The 15,583-nt window shown below is 43.0% G+C and overlaps 1 protein-coding gene across 1 annotated transcript; it reads right to left on the reverse strand.

The window, feature by feature from the left end:
• Positions 1-2,373: 2,373 nt before the first annotated feature.
• LOC125570186 (serine-rich adhesin for platelets-like) lies at positions 2,374-12,130 on the reverse strand. The gene is made up of 6 exons (XM_048731452.1): positions 11,096-12,130; positions 10,746-11,052; positions 10,279-10,319; positions 10,071-10,159; positions 8,791-9,198; positions 2,374-3,454 (listed from the first exon to the last, which is right to left on the reverse strand). Exons 1-6 carry the CDS (start codon positions 12,128-12,130, stop codon positions 2,482-2,484), a joined length of 2,853 nt encoding a protein of 950 aa, XP_048587409.1. The 3' UTR covers positions 2,374-2,481.
• Between the last annotated feature and the right edge of the window lie 3,453 nt (positions 12,131-15,583).

A 15,583-nucleotide genomic window follows, 5' to 3' on the forward strand; every position in this document is an offset into this window, starting at 1 on the left:
TGTCTATTTGCATTCTTTGACTAAAATTCTAACCTTTCTTAGGAATGAATCCACTGATTCCTCTTTTTGTTGGCTTGAGGGTTCGTAGTTTGTATCTGGCTAAGCGAAAGTTGCTTTTCGGCGAGACGTAGTCCTCGAATTTTCTCCAGTATGTGTCGAGCTTCTTGCTGTCGTCGGCAGAAAGAGCCCAAGTAGAGGATAACTCGATTCCTTCGTCTCCCGTCCAGATAAGAAGATAGCTTACTTTGTCCGGCTCTGATTTTTCCTTCAGCGGCCCGGAAAAGTACAGCTCGCAAGTAGCTCTGAATTTCTTGAAGGCTTGTGGGAGGTCTGTGGAACTCCAATCCATGCGAGGACTCGGAAGACCAGCGAGTTCGGCCATATTTCGACGATTTTGACAACAAACGGAGTTTTAAATACCGGCCAGGTAGTCCGGTGTGTTTCCGCTTCCTCTGCCTTAAATCCTGGCTTCTGACACCATGTTATGGTTCTGGTAACTCAACCTTTTAATAGAGCTTCTAGCTTTGTGTGTACCATTCAAGATGGCGGGTTCTTGCACATGTGTTTATGCTAATTAATGTATACCACAGGGATACCATGACAATATGGGACATGGAAACATGCGTTCTAAGTTTCTACATTTTTGTTAAAGATAAAAAATGCCCAAAGCAAAATCGTGTCTTTTATAGATAGAAATAGAGAAAAAGCTAGAGAAAAATTAATTTCCCTTTTCTTTTGCAAAATTATTATAAGCTAGATTTTAAAGGAAAAGGTATGACATTATTAACTCTAGACAAGGTTCGATTAGAAAAAAATTGGATTTTAATGTATTTTCAAGATCGAAAGGACAATTTTTTTTATTTCAGTTACCTTATTCGCCTGAAAAGTGAAAAGTAGAATTGCTTAAACTGGTCACGGATTCCCTTTATCAAGCTACCTTATCTTTATGTCTGCTATCCCTGAGGGCTTATTTTTATGTCTGCTATCCCTTTAGGGCTTATCTTCATGTCTGCTATCCATTTAGGGCTTATCTTTATGTCTGCTATCCCTTTAGGGCTTATCTTCATGTCTGCTATCCATTTAGGGCTTATCTTTATGTCTGCTATCCCTTTAGGACTTATCTTTATGTCTGCTATCCCTTTAGGGCTTATCTTTATGTCTGCTATACCTTTAGGGCTTATGTTTATGTCTGCTATCCCTTTAGGGCTTATCTTTATGTCTGCTATCCCTTTAGGGCTTATCTTTAAGTCTGCTATCCCTTTAGGGCTTATCTTTATGCTTTCTATCTCTTTAGGGCTTATCTTAATGTCTGCTATCCCTTTATGGCTTATTTCTATATCTGTTATCCCTGAGGGCTATTTCTATGCCTGCTATCCCTGAGGGCTTATATCTATGCCTGCTTTTTCAGATTGTGTCTTGGTCTGGACCACAAATGAACTCATTAAGAAAGGACCTAGCATTAATCACATTTCTAAGGGATGGCAGTCGAATTCCAAAAACATTTCTGATTTAGGGCTATCATTTTTTGTGACTACTCTTGTTTGGGGGTTAAAATTGTCGGGGGGGGGGGAGGGGCAGTGTGGGAATGCTGCACATGATTTAAAACAGACGATACACCTCCCATAATGCATTGCCTTTTTGTTCTTTGCTTAACCGAAAACAGTTTCAAATAAATTCATGTTCACAGACATTCTGAAGCTTCTAAAGACTTTCTTCGACTAAGGCTGTAAAAAATGCTAACAAATATTTTCCCTTTTGCTGGCGTTGAAAATTGGTACTAAAGCAATGCATCATGGGTAAAGTGAGTTAACCAACCCATTACACTTAACCCACTGAAACTAAAAATGTCCGTGTCATTTTCTTTAAAAACACACACAATTGACGCAGTTTATTTCCTTATTCCGATCTATCAACTCACTGGTCGGACGTAGTAGCATATCAGTCAAGTTAGGGTAAGTTGAAACGTCGTATTATCCAGGAGCCGTATTCAATGCAAATGCATGCAAATGGAGATGAAACAATCGACTTGATTCATTTGCGAGCATTTGCATTGAATTCGGTTCATGGATAATACGACGTTTGAACTTAGCCTCATATCACTAATAGCGCCTTAGCACAATCCAAATGTATAAAGTTTGTATAATTGGTGCAATGAGTAGTCCGGACTACTCAGGGTCGTTTTTGACTTTATACACACGACGTTTTGAGAGACCTAGTTGAATAATGAATATATAGTAGAAAAATAATGAAAGCGAGCGATATTCTAAAATTTGGTAATCGTCAACTAAAGTTTCCGAGAAGTCTGACTAAAAATAACTTTGTTTGTGAAAATGCGAGACCTCAGACTATGAATTGGCTGTGTTAAGGACACTCTTAACGTTCGAGGGTCTAGTTGCTACTGCCATTATCTATACATTTGCTTTAAGATATCTACTCTCGCAAGTCCAGTGTCTGCTTCATTAATATATTGTCTGCGCATGCTCAAATAATGGTTTCCTCCTCTGACGGTTTGTCCTGCAATGTCAACACGTCACGTGTTCCAATCACGTGATTATCTTGATTTAGCCACCCGTTTTCATAGGAGTTTGTTACGGGGGTAACGCGATGCCTACTTGCTCTGTGATTGCTCGCATGGTGTCTGTTCTGAGGCAACACAATCTCAACATTATCGTACTCTCCCGGATGTGTAAACCTCATCCCATGTACTTTCTTCTTTACGGTGCTCTTTCTCCGGTGTTTACCTGAATCTCGATTGGTCGTAGCTGCCACATCGCCTTCATTCTGTTGTCCTGTATGCCCTGCTCGAGAATCCGGATTCCTCTGTATGTTTCCCGTAGTTGAGTTTTCATAAGATGGAGGAGCAGAATTACTAAATGGTCTCTGATTGGCTCCATGCTGTGTCATGTTCCCCAGTTGACTATAACCTGGCCTCTGATTGACTCCATGCTGAGTCATGTTCCTCAGATGACTGTAATCTTCCTCGTCCGTAAATCGCCTACGTCTGTTCAGATGCGCGTAAGCTGGATTATCATCCTCTAGTAGTGCACCTTTGGGATCTACATGAGGACCCCCACGGGAACCTTCAGTGGATGTCGAAAGGGAGATCCCTACGTAATCCCCACCCCTCCCCTCTAAATTCTCATATTCACCAAGATCAATCCTTCTGGGGCTCTCTTCAATCGGATTCATTCGCCATTCCGACATTCCTTCCGAGCTTTCATCGATCCTCTCGAACACGCTCGGTCCGATCTCGGCGTAGATCGGATTCGACTGGGCGCCCATTGATTCGCTGGATGGTTGTCGTGAGAGATCTCGATGCCCTTCCGTCACGACGACTTCTTCATAAGGAGGTGGCTGGGGATTTAGCTCGTTGTCAAGATTATCTGGATCGTCATAGAAACCAGGATTGTTGAAATCGATGGGTCTGTTTGGCTGTTGTAGGGCTTTTCGTCTCCTGAAAATAAATTAAATCTCAATAATACCTTCCTTCAAAGAGGAAAAAAACAATGACAACAGAGAGTGTCATGTATTGACCAGGATACCTGTGTTGGTGGGTAGACCGCTGTTGTGTCGCGGGCTCGATGGCTCACGTGCTCTATAGCCGATCGGCCTTGTACGTTGTTGTTATGAATTAAAAAAGGATTTAATCAAGATTTTTTTACATGGCGACGAGGGAAAAAACTGAAAACAAATCAAGAAGGCGCTAGTGGTAAATTGGGACCGAAGAAACTCAAGAAAGACCGAAAATCCGGTGTTTGTTCCATAAATGGCGACCGCAGCTTTGTATGGCAACCTCTTTGCTTTCGATTAGACCGAACACAATTGGACGGAGTTTATAGAAATATACGAACATTATTTTGCCGCGAACAAAATAACAGAAGACAAGTTCAAAGAGAGCTTTTTGTGCGCCAACGTAGGGCAAAAAGCGTACCGCATAATAAAAAGTTTGTGTTTACCGGAGAAACCGGCGGACAAAACATTTGAGTTTATTCCCAAGGCTGTGAAACATCACTTTAAACCGGAGCTTTCCGAAGCAAGCGCGTATCTTCTCTTTAACTCGAGAATCAGGAGAAGTAATGAAAGTGTCATGATGTATGTTGCGGAACTCAGGAGATTAGCAGTTCCATGTAATTTCGGAGAATTTCTAAACCGAGCCTTGAAGGATAGATTTATTGCCGGAATAAAAAATGCAGAAATCCAACAGAAAATTTTATCCACACCAGATGAAGACCTAACATTCGATAAGGCTTTCCAGATCGCAGAGGCATATGAATCGGCACGCCGCAATGTTAGAGAAATGCAGAAAAGTGTTGCACAAGAGGAGCCCTCAGTAAACCAAGTGCACTACTCCCAAAAGCCTAAAGGGAAGGGAGGCCCCACTAGACAGAGGGGTAACTATGAAAACAAAAGGGGGCAGGTTAAGGGGTCCCAAAAGACACCCATGTCAGGAGACAAATCAGGGGGAGAATGTTACAGATGTGGAAACTCCCATGACCCACAATCATGCTGGTTTAAAGATCAAATTTGCCACAATTGCGGGAAGAAAGGCCATGCAAAAAGAGCATGCAGGTCCGGGGCTAGCATTACCCATGCTGAAGAAGAAGTTTTCAATGAAGATGAAGATAGTGAGGGGGGTCCCGAGAAAATGTATCATATAAGAAACCTATAAAATAAAGTTCCACCAATCACTCACTGTACACCTAGAAGTAGACGGGAGGCAAACTGAGTTTGAAATAGATACAGGGTCACCCTATACCTTGATTTCGGAAGAAACCGCCAAACCTCGGCCAAGTTTCTACAAAATGAAGTCATCTGAGTTAGACCCAACTTCATTTACAGGACACAAATTGAAAGTCCTGGGAACTATTGAGACTGTTGTCAATTACAATGGCAACTCATTCACCGTCCCAGTTGTCGTTACAAATCACAAGAGAGTTTATCTTGTTTGGAGGGATGTAGTAGAGCAGCTCAGCGTGATAAGTGTAAACCATTTGAAGGAAACCTTTACCCTAGAGACTGGGCACCAAGATATTTTTAGAGATGAATTGGGGAAAATGAAAGGTACGCACGCTAAGATTGTTGTCGACCCCAGTGCAAAAACACTTTTCCGCGAACCGCGCCCACTCCCATTTGCTATGAAGAGCAAGGTCATTGCAGAGATTGACCGACTCGTGAAACAGGATGTGTTAGAGCATATCAGACATTCAGACTGGACAGCGCCGATGGTTCCAGTGCTGAAACCTAACGGTGAGATTAGACTGTGGAGACTATAATGTGATTGATAACAAGGTTTCCAAGATGGAGCAGTACCCAATACCCACCTTGGAGGAACTGACTACCCAGATAGCAGGAATCATAAGCTTGATCTCTCTCATGCATATTCCCAGGTAGAGCTTGACCCAGATAGCAGGAAGTTTACAACCATCAATACTGTGAAGGGTGTGTTCCAGTATAACGTCTGCCATACGGAGTCGCCTCCAGCGGCCTTCCAACGTGCGATAGAAGGACTGTTGCATGGAATACCTCAGGTAGCTGTATATCTAAGGCGATATTCTCGTGACAGCTAAGAGCATCGCTGAGTCGCTTGAGAATTTAGAGAAAGTCCTAGGTAGGCTTGATGAGGCAGGACTGAGACTGAGAGAGAGAGGTGTGTGTTTATGCAAGACAAGGTTGTATACCTGGGGCATCAGATTGACAAGACGGGTGTATCTCCAGTCAAGGACAAGGTTGAGGCACTAGTTAAGGCCAAAACACCGGAGAATGTCACGAAACTGAAGGCATACCTAGGCCTATTGAATTACTACGGTAGATTCTTGAAGGGAATGTCCCAGGTCCTTCACCCTCTGCACAAGCTCCTAGAGTATGGGGTGAAGTGGCACTGGGGACCAGAACAGCAGGCACGTTTTTAACCAAAAAGATGATTCTCTCAGCAGGACTTTTGGTATACTATGATACCCAAAGAGCACTAGTACTCCATTGTGATGCTTCCCATTATGGCCTAGGCGCAGTCCTTTCCCATATCATGGAGGATGGCTCCGAAAGACCTGTGGGGTTTGCAAGCTGGACGCTAAGCGATGCTGAGAAGAACTACAGCCAACTAGGCAAGAAGGAAGCCGCCGTAATCTACGGCCTAAGAAGTTCCACAAGTATGTGTTTTGTCGAGATTTTGATATAATCACGGACCACAAGCCATTGTTGTCATTGCTCCATGAGGCAAAGCAGACGCCGGTCATGGCACCCCCCAGGATTCAGCGATGGTCCATATTGATGAGGGCATACCAGTACCACATAAAGTACAGAGCATGAAATCAGCATGCCAACGCGGACTGTATGTCCCGACTGCCATTACCTGTGAAAGCGCGTACTGAACCAGAAGACAAGGTATTGGTGATCGAAGAGTTAGAAGACTCCCTCTATCTTGACCACAGAGCCATTGGACAAGGAAAGATCCTGTACTCACCCATGTGCATTAGTACCTGTTACGCTTACACTATTACACCTTATCGTAAGAGGAGAGACGAGTTAAGCGTCCAAGCAGGTTGTTTCTTATGGGGTGCGAGAGTTATTATTCCACCCAATGGTAGAGCTCAGGTCGAGCGAGAACTCCACTGCACATCCAGGTATCAATCGGATAAAGGCCTTGGCCAAGAGTTACGTGTGGTCGCCTGGAATGGATAAAGAACTAGAAGAGTTAGTGAAGAGATGTGATGTTTGCCAGGGCCGGAGAAGTAACCCGCCCTCAGCTCCATTACATCCATGGGATGGCCCCTGGAAGCGTATCCACCTATACTACGGTGGGCCGGTGGAAGGTAACATGTTACTGATTATAACTGATGCGTATTCCAAGTGGATTGAAACATACCTGATAAAGTCAATGACATCTCAAGCAACCATCGACAAGCTGCGAGAATGCTTTGCACGGAACGGTATTCCAGATGTTGTCGTATCAGACAATGGTCCTAACCTCATCTCTAAAGAACTGTCAGCATTCTTCAGTAAGAACGGCATCCAGCACATACCGGTTGCACCAGTGCACCCATCTAGCAATGGGCAGGCAGAGCGAACCGTGCAGACAGTAAACGGAGGGGTAGAGAGAGCGCCTGGAAAGGATTTGACCACGAAGCTGCAAAGATTCCTCTTCCAATATCGTGTTACGCCTCACACGACAACCGGTTTGTAAGTTGAAGACCATGTAACCATGTGCGCAGAGACATTGACCAGACACAGACGTCAACGAGAAGTCTAGGGGAAGTCCCCTTAGATCCACTGGGGCTGGCCGGTGTGGGCATAGTTCCAATGGAAAGGCTGGTTCCACACACAACCACAAACCCCATGTGCGAGCCGGTTGCAGAGACTTTAACAACACCAGAGGATATCCAGTCAGCGGCTATGCTTACTACAGAGAGCCGCTATCCTACGAGAGTTCGACAAACCCCAAGTAATTTAAATGACTATGTTTGTAAATAAGGTTTAACATCCTTGTTTTGTTTCACAAGGACACACACATCGTGAGATGTAATGTAGTATGTTAAGCTATGGAGGAGGATGTGTCATGTATTGACCGGGATACCTGTGTTGGTGGGTGGACCGCTGTTGTGTCGCGGGCTCGATGGCTCACAGCCGATCGGCCTTGTACGTTGTTGTACGTTGTTGTTATGAATTAAAAAAGGATTAAATCAAGACTTTTTAGAGAGGGTGATAATAAGGGTAGAGCAAGGAAACTGGGAACAGAGCTTTTCAGGCTGCTTTTAAAGAAACATGAAATTTGCTGAATTGTACTTTTATTTTGTTCATGGGATGCTATTTTTTGCAACGCGCTGCCAGAAAAACCGTTCAGGTTATGTTGGAAGATTTGATCCGTTAGATTTAGCTCACCCGCTGGTGCACAACCCCAGTAGCGGATATAGGGGGAAGGGTTAGGGGGTTTAAACCCCAGTAGCGGATAAAGGGGGACGGGTTAGGGGGTTTAAACCCCAGTACCGGATATAGGGGGAAGGGTTAGGGGGTTTAAACCCCAGTACCGGATATAGGGGGAGGGGTTAGGGGGTTTAAACCACAGTAGCGGATATAGGGGGACGGGTTAGGGGGTTTAAACCACAGTAGCGGATATAGGGGGAGGGGTTAGGGGGTTTAAACCACAGTAGCGGTTATAGGGGGACGGGTTAGGGGGTTTAAACCACAGTAGCGAATATAGGGGGAGGGGTTAGGGGGTTTAAACCACAGTAGCGGATATAGGGGGACGGGTTAGGGGGTTTAAACCACAGTAGCGGATATAGGGGGAAGGGTTAGGGGGTTTAAACCACAGTAGCGGATATAGGGGGAAGGGTTAGGGGGTTTAAACCCCAGTACCGAATATAGGGGGAAGGGTTAGGGGGTTTAAACCCCAGTACCGAATATAGGGGGAAGGGTTAGGGGGTGAAATCACCAGTAGCGGTTATAGGGGGAAGGGTTAGGGGGTTTAAACACCAGTAGTGTATCTAGGGCTAGGGGTGCGTAAGTTTTATATAACATATATATGTCCCTTTTGCCCTTTGTTTAGTGGGAGAAGTGATGAAATATGACGTTATTAACGTATTTATTTCTGTCACGGGATTTGGGACAGCTGAGATTACATGAGAGGTATCTGATACATTTTGTTCACGTCACACTAGACAAGTGACGCATAAAGAAAAAAATGGATAATTCTTATACTTTTTACGCGATAAGTCACGTGATATATCATGCGTATATAATTATATTAACCTAAAACGAAACACGTGACATGTTCATTTGTTGCGTGACATAACTTACCTGTACAGAATGAATATCACCAGAGCGAGGACGAGCATCAGCAATCCTCCAACCACCGCCCCGGCAATAGACCCGCTCGGGCCTGTCTGTCTTGCGCTAGCCTCCCCTCCCTTACGACCACCTGCGCTCCCCCCTAACTCCTGCCCACACGTCGGGCTCTTGTCACCATTAATATACACAACTCTGTTCCCTCCAAAGTTGCGTGCGATCTGGCTCCTGGAGTCCCGAACCATTGTGCATAGAGAATCACGTGGTATTGGCTGACGGTTCTTATTGGTGGTTGAAGGCTGGAGAACGACAGCCTCGACCTCAAGCAAAGACTCGCTTGCAGGCATTGGCTCTTTGGTAATGATGACGTCACTTGTGATGAATGGCCGGAAGGTGTTTACGTCACGTCGCTTTCTTTCGCTGTCAAGAAAAAAAATGCTAGTATTTATGGCTTACCGCGACGTATACCTGGGTACTGGGTACCTCGTATCAGGCGCGTTGTTCCCAGGATTTGCGGGACAGGGGGGGGGGTTGGGTTAGGTCGTAATGAAAAGGGACATTGTTCGTTGGATTGGTGTGAATGATGTGATGGAACGTGCGTTCTGATTGGTCTGATGTGCTGGAACGTGCGCTGTGATTGCTCTGGTGCAATGGAACGTGCGTTCTGATTGGTCTGATGAGATGGAACGTGCGCTGTGATTGCTATGGTGCAATGGAACGTGTGTTCTGATTGGTCTGATGTGCAGGTCTCCATATCGCTTTGAAGGTCATGCGTTGTGGCAGAACTAAAACTCGTATACACTAAATGGCGGCAGTACAATATTTAGGAGGTATTGGCAATTCTGCTCCCGGAATATCTTTGTTGTTAGATACACCAGATACCCAACATCAAAACTAAAACAGTCCCAGCATGCTGTTCGCTTATCAACTCGACCCAATCCCCCTCTCAACGTAAGAAAGGCTAATAGATTGAAACGATAGTGACTTCCATGGTTAAGTACGTCTACTTGTATGCAAATGTCTGCATACTAAAAATTGCCGATAACTTGGCACTACCCTCTTATTCGTAAATAACACATCTTTAAACATGCGCGGCAAATCTTTACTTTCGCGACAATTCATTGAAACCTGTTTCTCTTATATAAGTATATAACATACGCGGCAAATCTTTAATTTCGTGACAATTCATTGATACCTGTTTCTCTTATATAAGTATAAAACATACGCGGCAAGTCTTTACTTTCGCGACAATTCATTGATACCTGTTTGTCTTGTACCTGTTTGTCTTTTACCTGTTTGTCTTGTATGAGCAGGGCGCCTTTGTGCAGAGTTCATTAAATGACACCACGACACTTTCTTGAAATTTAAGCGTGTTCCATTGCTGTGTAGAAAAAAAGAGGTTGTTAAATTATACTGTTGTCTATCTTATACGGCGATTAAATAATAAAACTGTTCGTTTTATTTGTTTCACATAACATTTATTATAACTATGGCCTGTACCTTTATGCTCATTTCCAAGATAAGCGATACTTTGTCTTCACCTGAAAATGACAGTCAACGATTGGTTATTAGAGCTGAAATACTCGAGTCAATAGGAGACTTGCACTAAGAGATCACGTGACGTTTGGGTGGTAAACTCGCGCGCTCCGGCTTTTGGCGGCAAAATAACAAAAAAAAGCAACTTATTCAGCGCTTACGAATCAGATTGAAAGTTGCTTTGTCAGAAAGTCCCTGCCGTGACGTTACTGCAGCAATAATTGTGTTTGCAACCCTAAGATTCACGTGATTTCGGCTATCTAATAATGTTAACAGGCCCTATGTTCCCACTCTCGTTCCCCTGCACTCCCTCCCCATCCCCAAAACCTCCCTCCCTCCCTCACGCAAGCCCTACCTGCCTCCCTGACTCCACTAATCACCCATCCATCATCTGCGTACGTGAACCGCCCACGCTATCTTTGTGTACTCACCGTAATAAAATTCACATTTGATTCCAGTGAATCCTTCAGGACATGCACAAATAAAGCCTTTACTAGCCCCAGTCCTTTTCCTACAGGTAGCCCCATTAGCACAAGGGTTAGGAACGCAGACGCCACTAGGATGTGTTGTCGTAGATGATTTGATCGTTGTCGGAGGCACTTTCGTTGTCTGTGTTTGTCTCGTTGTCGGTGGTTCTGTCGTTGTCGGTTGTTGTGTCGTTGTTGGTGGTTGTGCCGTTGTTGGTGGTTGTGTCGTTGTCGGAGGTTGTGTCGTTGTCGGTTGTTGTGTCGTTGTCTGCTGTTGTGTCGTTGTCGGATGTTGTGTCGTTGTCGGAGGTTGCGTCGTTGTCGGAGGTTGTGTCGTTGTCGGAGGTTGTGTTGTTGTCGGAGGTTGTGTCGTTGTCGGAGGTTGTGTCGTTGTCGGTTGTTGTGTCGTTGTTGGTGGTTGTGTCGTTGTTGGTGGTTGTGTCGTTGTCGGATGTTGTGTCGTTGTTGGTTCTTGTGTCGTTGTCGGTTGTTGTGTCGTTGTCGGATGTTGTGTCGTTGTTGGTTGTTGTGTCGTTGTCGGAGTTTGTGCCGTTGTTGGTTGTTGTGTCGTTGTCGGAGGTTGTGTCGTTGTCTGTTGTTGTGTCGTTGTCGGATGTTGTGTCGTTGTCGGTTGTTTTGTTGTTGTCTGTTGTTGTGTCGTTGTCGAAGGTTGTGTCGTTGTCGGAGGTTGTGTCGTTGTCGGAGGTTGTGTTGTTGTTGGAGGTTTTGTTGTTGTCGGAGGTTGTGTCGTTGTCGGAAGTTGTGTTGTTGTCGGAGGTGGTGTCGTTGTCGGAGGTGGTGTCGTTGTCGGAGGTGCTGTCGTTGTCTGTGGTTGTGTCGTTGTCGGTGGTTGTGTCGTTGTCGGTGGTTGTGTCGTTGTCGGAGGTTGTGTCGTTGTCGGAGTTTGTGTCGTTGTCGGAGGTTGTTTCGTTGTCGGAGGTTGTGTCGTTGTCGGAGGTTGTGTCGTTGTCGGAGGTTGTGTCGTTGTCGGAGGTTGTGTCGTTGTCGGAGGTTGTGTTGTTGTCGGAGGTTGTGTTGTTGTCGGCTGTCGTGTCGTTGTCGGCTGTCGTGTCGTTGTCGGCTGTCGTGTCGTTGTCGGAGGTTGTGTCGTTGTCGGAGGTTGTGTCGTTGTCGGAGGTTGTGTCGTTGTCGGAGGTTGTGTCGTTGTCGGAGGTTGTGTTGTTGTCGGAGGTTGTGTTGTTGTCGGCTGTCGTGTCGTTGTCGGAGGCTTTGTCGTTGATGGTGTCTGAGTCGTCATTGGATTCGTCGAGCAGTTGGCAGCGGTGGGATTCGTTGGGCATGCGCACTTGAAACTCGATCCAGGCTTCACCAAACATAGATGCGTACATCCTCCGTTGTTTATAGAGCATGGGTGAGTGTCTGATGGAAAAAAACACACAACACATTAGTTAGAAAAGACAGATATGTGTGATCCTCGAAGGACTCCTTGAGAGATCAAAAGTCAGTTATACAAATGATATACTGATTCACGAATTAAATCCGGTCGGAACACGAAGTCTTAAAAGAAAACTCCACCCAAATACAGTATGTCTTACTCTTTATTGCGTCAATTCTGAATTTAAGCCATTAGTCTTGAAATCGTTTTTTTGCAAAACCCGAATATTTCTGAAAAAAAGTCGACCCAGGGGTATAAAATAAGTGTTCCAAACATAAATAGACGCAATAAAGAGTAAGACATACTGTATGTAGCACATGCTACCATACGTTGAGTTGAGTGGGCTCCCTGTGCCTAAATGCTAAATGTTACGTAGTCATTCATGCAAAAGCCCCATTGTCCAGAGTACATACATTATATCCGTGAAACACTAAATCAAAATAGTGAGGTTTAGTAAAAATTTGCAAAATTAGTAAGAAATGGTAAATATACTAGATTTAGTGTGCACGTGCAATAAGCCAAGCGTTACAACGCATAACAGTGAAAAGCAAGCGCTTTTCTTTTCTTTAACTATAGAGTGGTTTTCAAAAACCCGTGAAATACTATTTAGTTTATTTAGTACTAATACACTGTAATGTCTTTGTTCTCTTATGTTCTTATTTGACTATTACACTTTAACAATTACATTTTGTTTCACGGGATTTTGAAAACCTCTCTAATACGCAAATTAACTTTGTTTAGACTTTTTCGCCCTGCACGCCGCAAATCAAGTGACAGGACACAGTTGAAACTACAATATGCGCAAATAAACTCGTTCTAAAGAGCTTTATTCGCATGCATGTGTGTTTACGGTTCAGCGATCACACTATTGAAATCAATACAGAGTTCACGCGTTTGCCGTTCAGTGATTTTCAATTAACAAGAGACTAATTCAGTTACAGTGAGGACACGGAAAGCGGGCCATGCTGAACAACTTTGACCAATCAGAATCGACTTGAACACCGAAGTCGACCATTTTTGTCTGTCGATTGAGCGTGGGAGCACCTTAACCTGATTTGCTGAAACTAATTTTTTCGAAATGTTTACGGTGTTCAAGCCGAATCTGATGGGTCAAAGTTGTTCAGCATGGCCCGCTTTCTCTGTCCTCACTGTAAGTTGAACAAAAAATAGTTTTTGCTAATGTTTCACAATTATATTATTTGTACTCTAGAATGCACCAAAATGCATTGTATTTATTTTTCTGGTTTATGAACACGACTATTTGGGCCTTTTGTATTGGTTCGTTTGCACTCTAGGATATTTTTGTACTAAACATACAGGCACAATATAACCGCGGTGATCTTGGATACTAAAATTTCTTAGATACTAAACATATACTAATCAGAAACTAAACAAATACTTAACAGAAAATAATAACAAGGGGGGAGGGGGCTATTGTCAATAACAAAAAAAATCAAAACTACCTAATTTCTGCATAGAATTGGAGAGTAGGGCTGGAAATACGTCAAAATATTTTAGCGCTATTTAGCGGATTTAGGCTAAATTTATATTTAAATCATCACTATGGTTAAAAATTCAAAAGGCGATCCTACACAAACACCTAGTTTAATACAACTGGATAAAAAACACGGGGGGGCGAATTTGGATTTGTTCGTATAGCACCAGCTGGGTAGGAAATTTTTTTTGTTTGAACAGATCAGAAAATGGTACAAAATTATGCAGATCTCCAAAGGAAAAAATCCCCTTCTTTTGGAGGATTATATTTTATCCCGGTCAATTTGAGTCCAGTCTATATTTAACTCTCCATAATTGTTGCGATGTATAGCAGTTACTGGAGCTGATTTAGCCAGCGTGACGTCCAAGCGCGTGATCCAAGCGTGACTTCCACTTGGGTGGTCTTCACCGTCGACAACATTCATTATGTCGGCGCCAAAAAGTACAAAAGTACGTTTGCTGTTTGAAAACTTAGCAATAACTAAGCGCTAAATCGGCATAGAAACGTTTTACAAATGCATATTTGATAGCTATTTCCTTGCGTATTGCATATAAATTTGCAACCGTCTAAACCAGAAACCAGACAAGGTATTCTATTCAGACATTAGTCTAGTATCCACAAAAATTACAGACGCTGCTGTACATAATTTAAGAAACCATATTTATAATGCCTGTCCATCAATTCTAGCTGATTTTACTCGGCAAATAGTTAATTTTTCTATAAATTTTTTTATGAAGTACCCACCCTTACCGTTTTTAGTATCTGTTTAGTATCTTATTAGTATCTGAGATATTAGTATCTAGGATCACCGCGGTCACAATATATCATAGAATTAGTGAGATTTTGTGGAAATTACATGAAACTTGTGCTCCCTATCTTGGTGTGGTTTTCAAAATATCGTGCAATAAAATGTTATTGTTAAAGTGTAATAGTCAAGCCAGAACAAAAGAGAACAAAGACATTACCTTTTATTTGTACTAAATACACTAAATAGTACACGGGTTTTTTGAAAACCACTCTGGTGCCGTAATTTGTATGACAAAAGCCAAATGCCAGTTTGCAGGATATTGAAATTCACAGTAAAATCTTATCTCGAAATTTGTTTGTCTTTCAGTAGATTGAGATTCCCAGAGCATAAACAGGCAATCGATGGATTACAAATATCTAAACCATAGAGATATGAGGAATAAATCGATCGTCACTCTAAGCTCTTTTTACTGCAAAGCATGCTATTATTGCATTATTATTAGTTAATATTTGCAAAAGTGCCGAAACGGGGTCTAAACAAATACACAGTGGCTAAATGAGGGGTAGCTTTTAATTTTTTTGAATAACGCGAGAAAATGTAGCCTTGACGAACAAATAGCCCTCTATTTTTATTCGGATGGAGGAAACATTTATCGATGTATTGATGTCTTTGAAATAAAAAAACTTTCCCCTTGCCTGTGTACAGTAGGACAACGCTACTTTCGGTGGCACTTAGAAAATTCGAGTAAGTGTAGGTGACACAAATTGTGATGTTATAGTCCAAAAGTTGCTAATCTTCTATGAAAACAAAATGGCAAATTACACATTCTAATGTGCCTTGTTATTTATCCTCTTCGTTCTCTGTAAACATCTAAAACCTCAGCATTTCCGTCGAAAGAAGTTTCGCGTGAGGCCCGCTCTCACGCTCAAGGTCTTGAAAATGCTAAGGTCTTAAAAATGACCTGTATTTTTTATTCTCTTAAATCATCCAAGCAAATAACACCTTTTAAATAAAAGTAAATAAGCACAATTCTTTCCTAGGAACAAGAAGCGATTGTTTTTTATTTGTTTGTTTTTTATCATCGTTTTTACTATCTTGTGCGATGAAATTATTTGTCTAACAGAAGCCAAATTAGAGTTTGTAGAATATTGAAATTCGCAGTA

The sequence above is a fragment of the Nematostella vectensis genome, chromosome 8 (genome assembly GCF_932526225.1).
Source record: "Nematostella vectensis chromosome 8, jaNemVect1.1, whole genome shotgun sequence".
NCBI lineage: Eukaryota > Metazoa > Cnidaria > Anthozoa > Actiniaria > Edwardsiidae > Nematostella > Nematostella vectensis.

Excerpts from the sequence above, each read along its gene's own strand:
- LOC125570186 (XM_048731452.1), bottom strand. The coding sequence starts at position 12,130 with ATGTACGCATCTATGTTTGGTGAAGCCTGGATCGAGTTTCAAGTGCGC. Across the intron at positions 9,199-10,070 it reads TGCTCATACAAGACAAACAG|CGAAAGAAAGCGACGTGACG; the intron begins GTAAAAGACAAA and ends TTTTCTTGACAG. Across the intron at positions 3,455-8,790 it reads GTGATATTCATTCTGTACAG|GAGACGAAAAGCCCTACAAC; the intron begins GTAAGTTATGTC and ends ATTTATTTTCAG.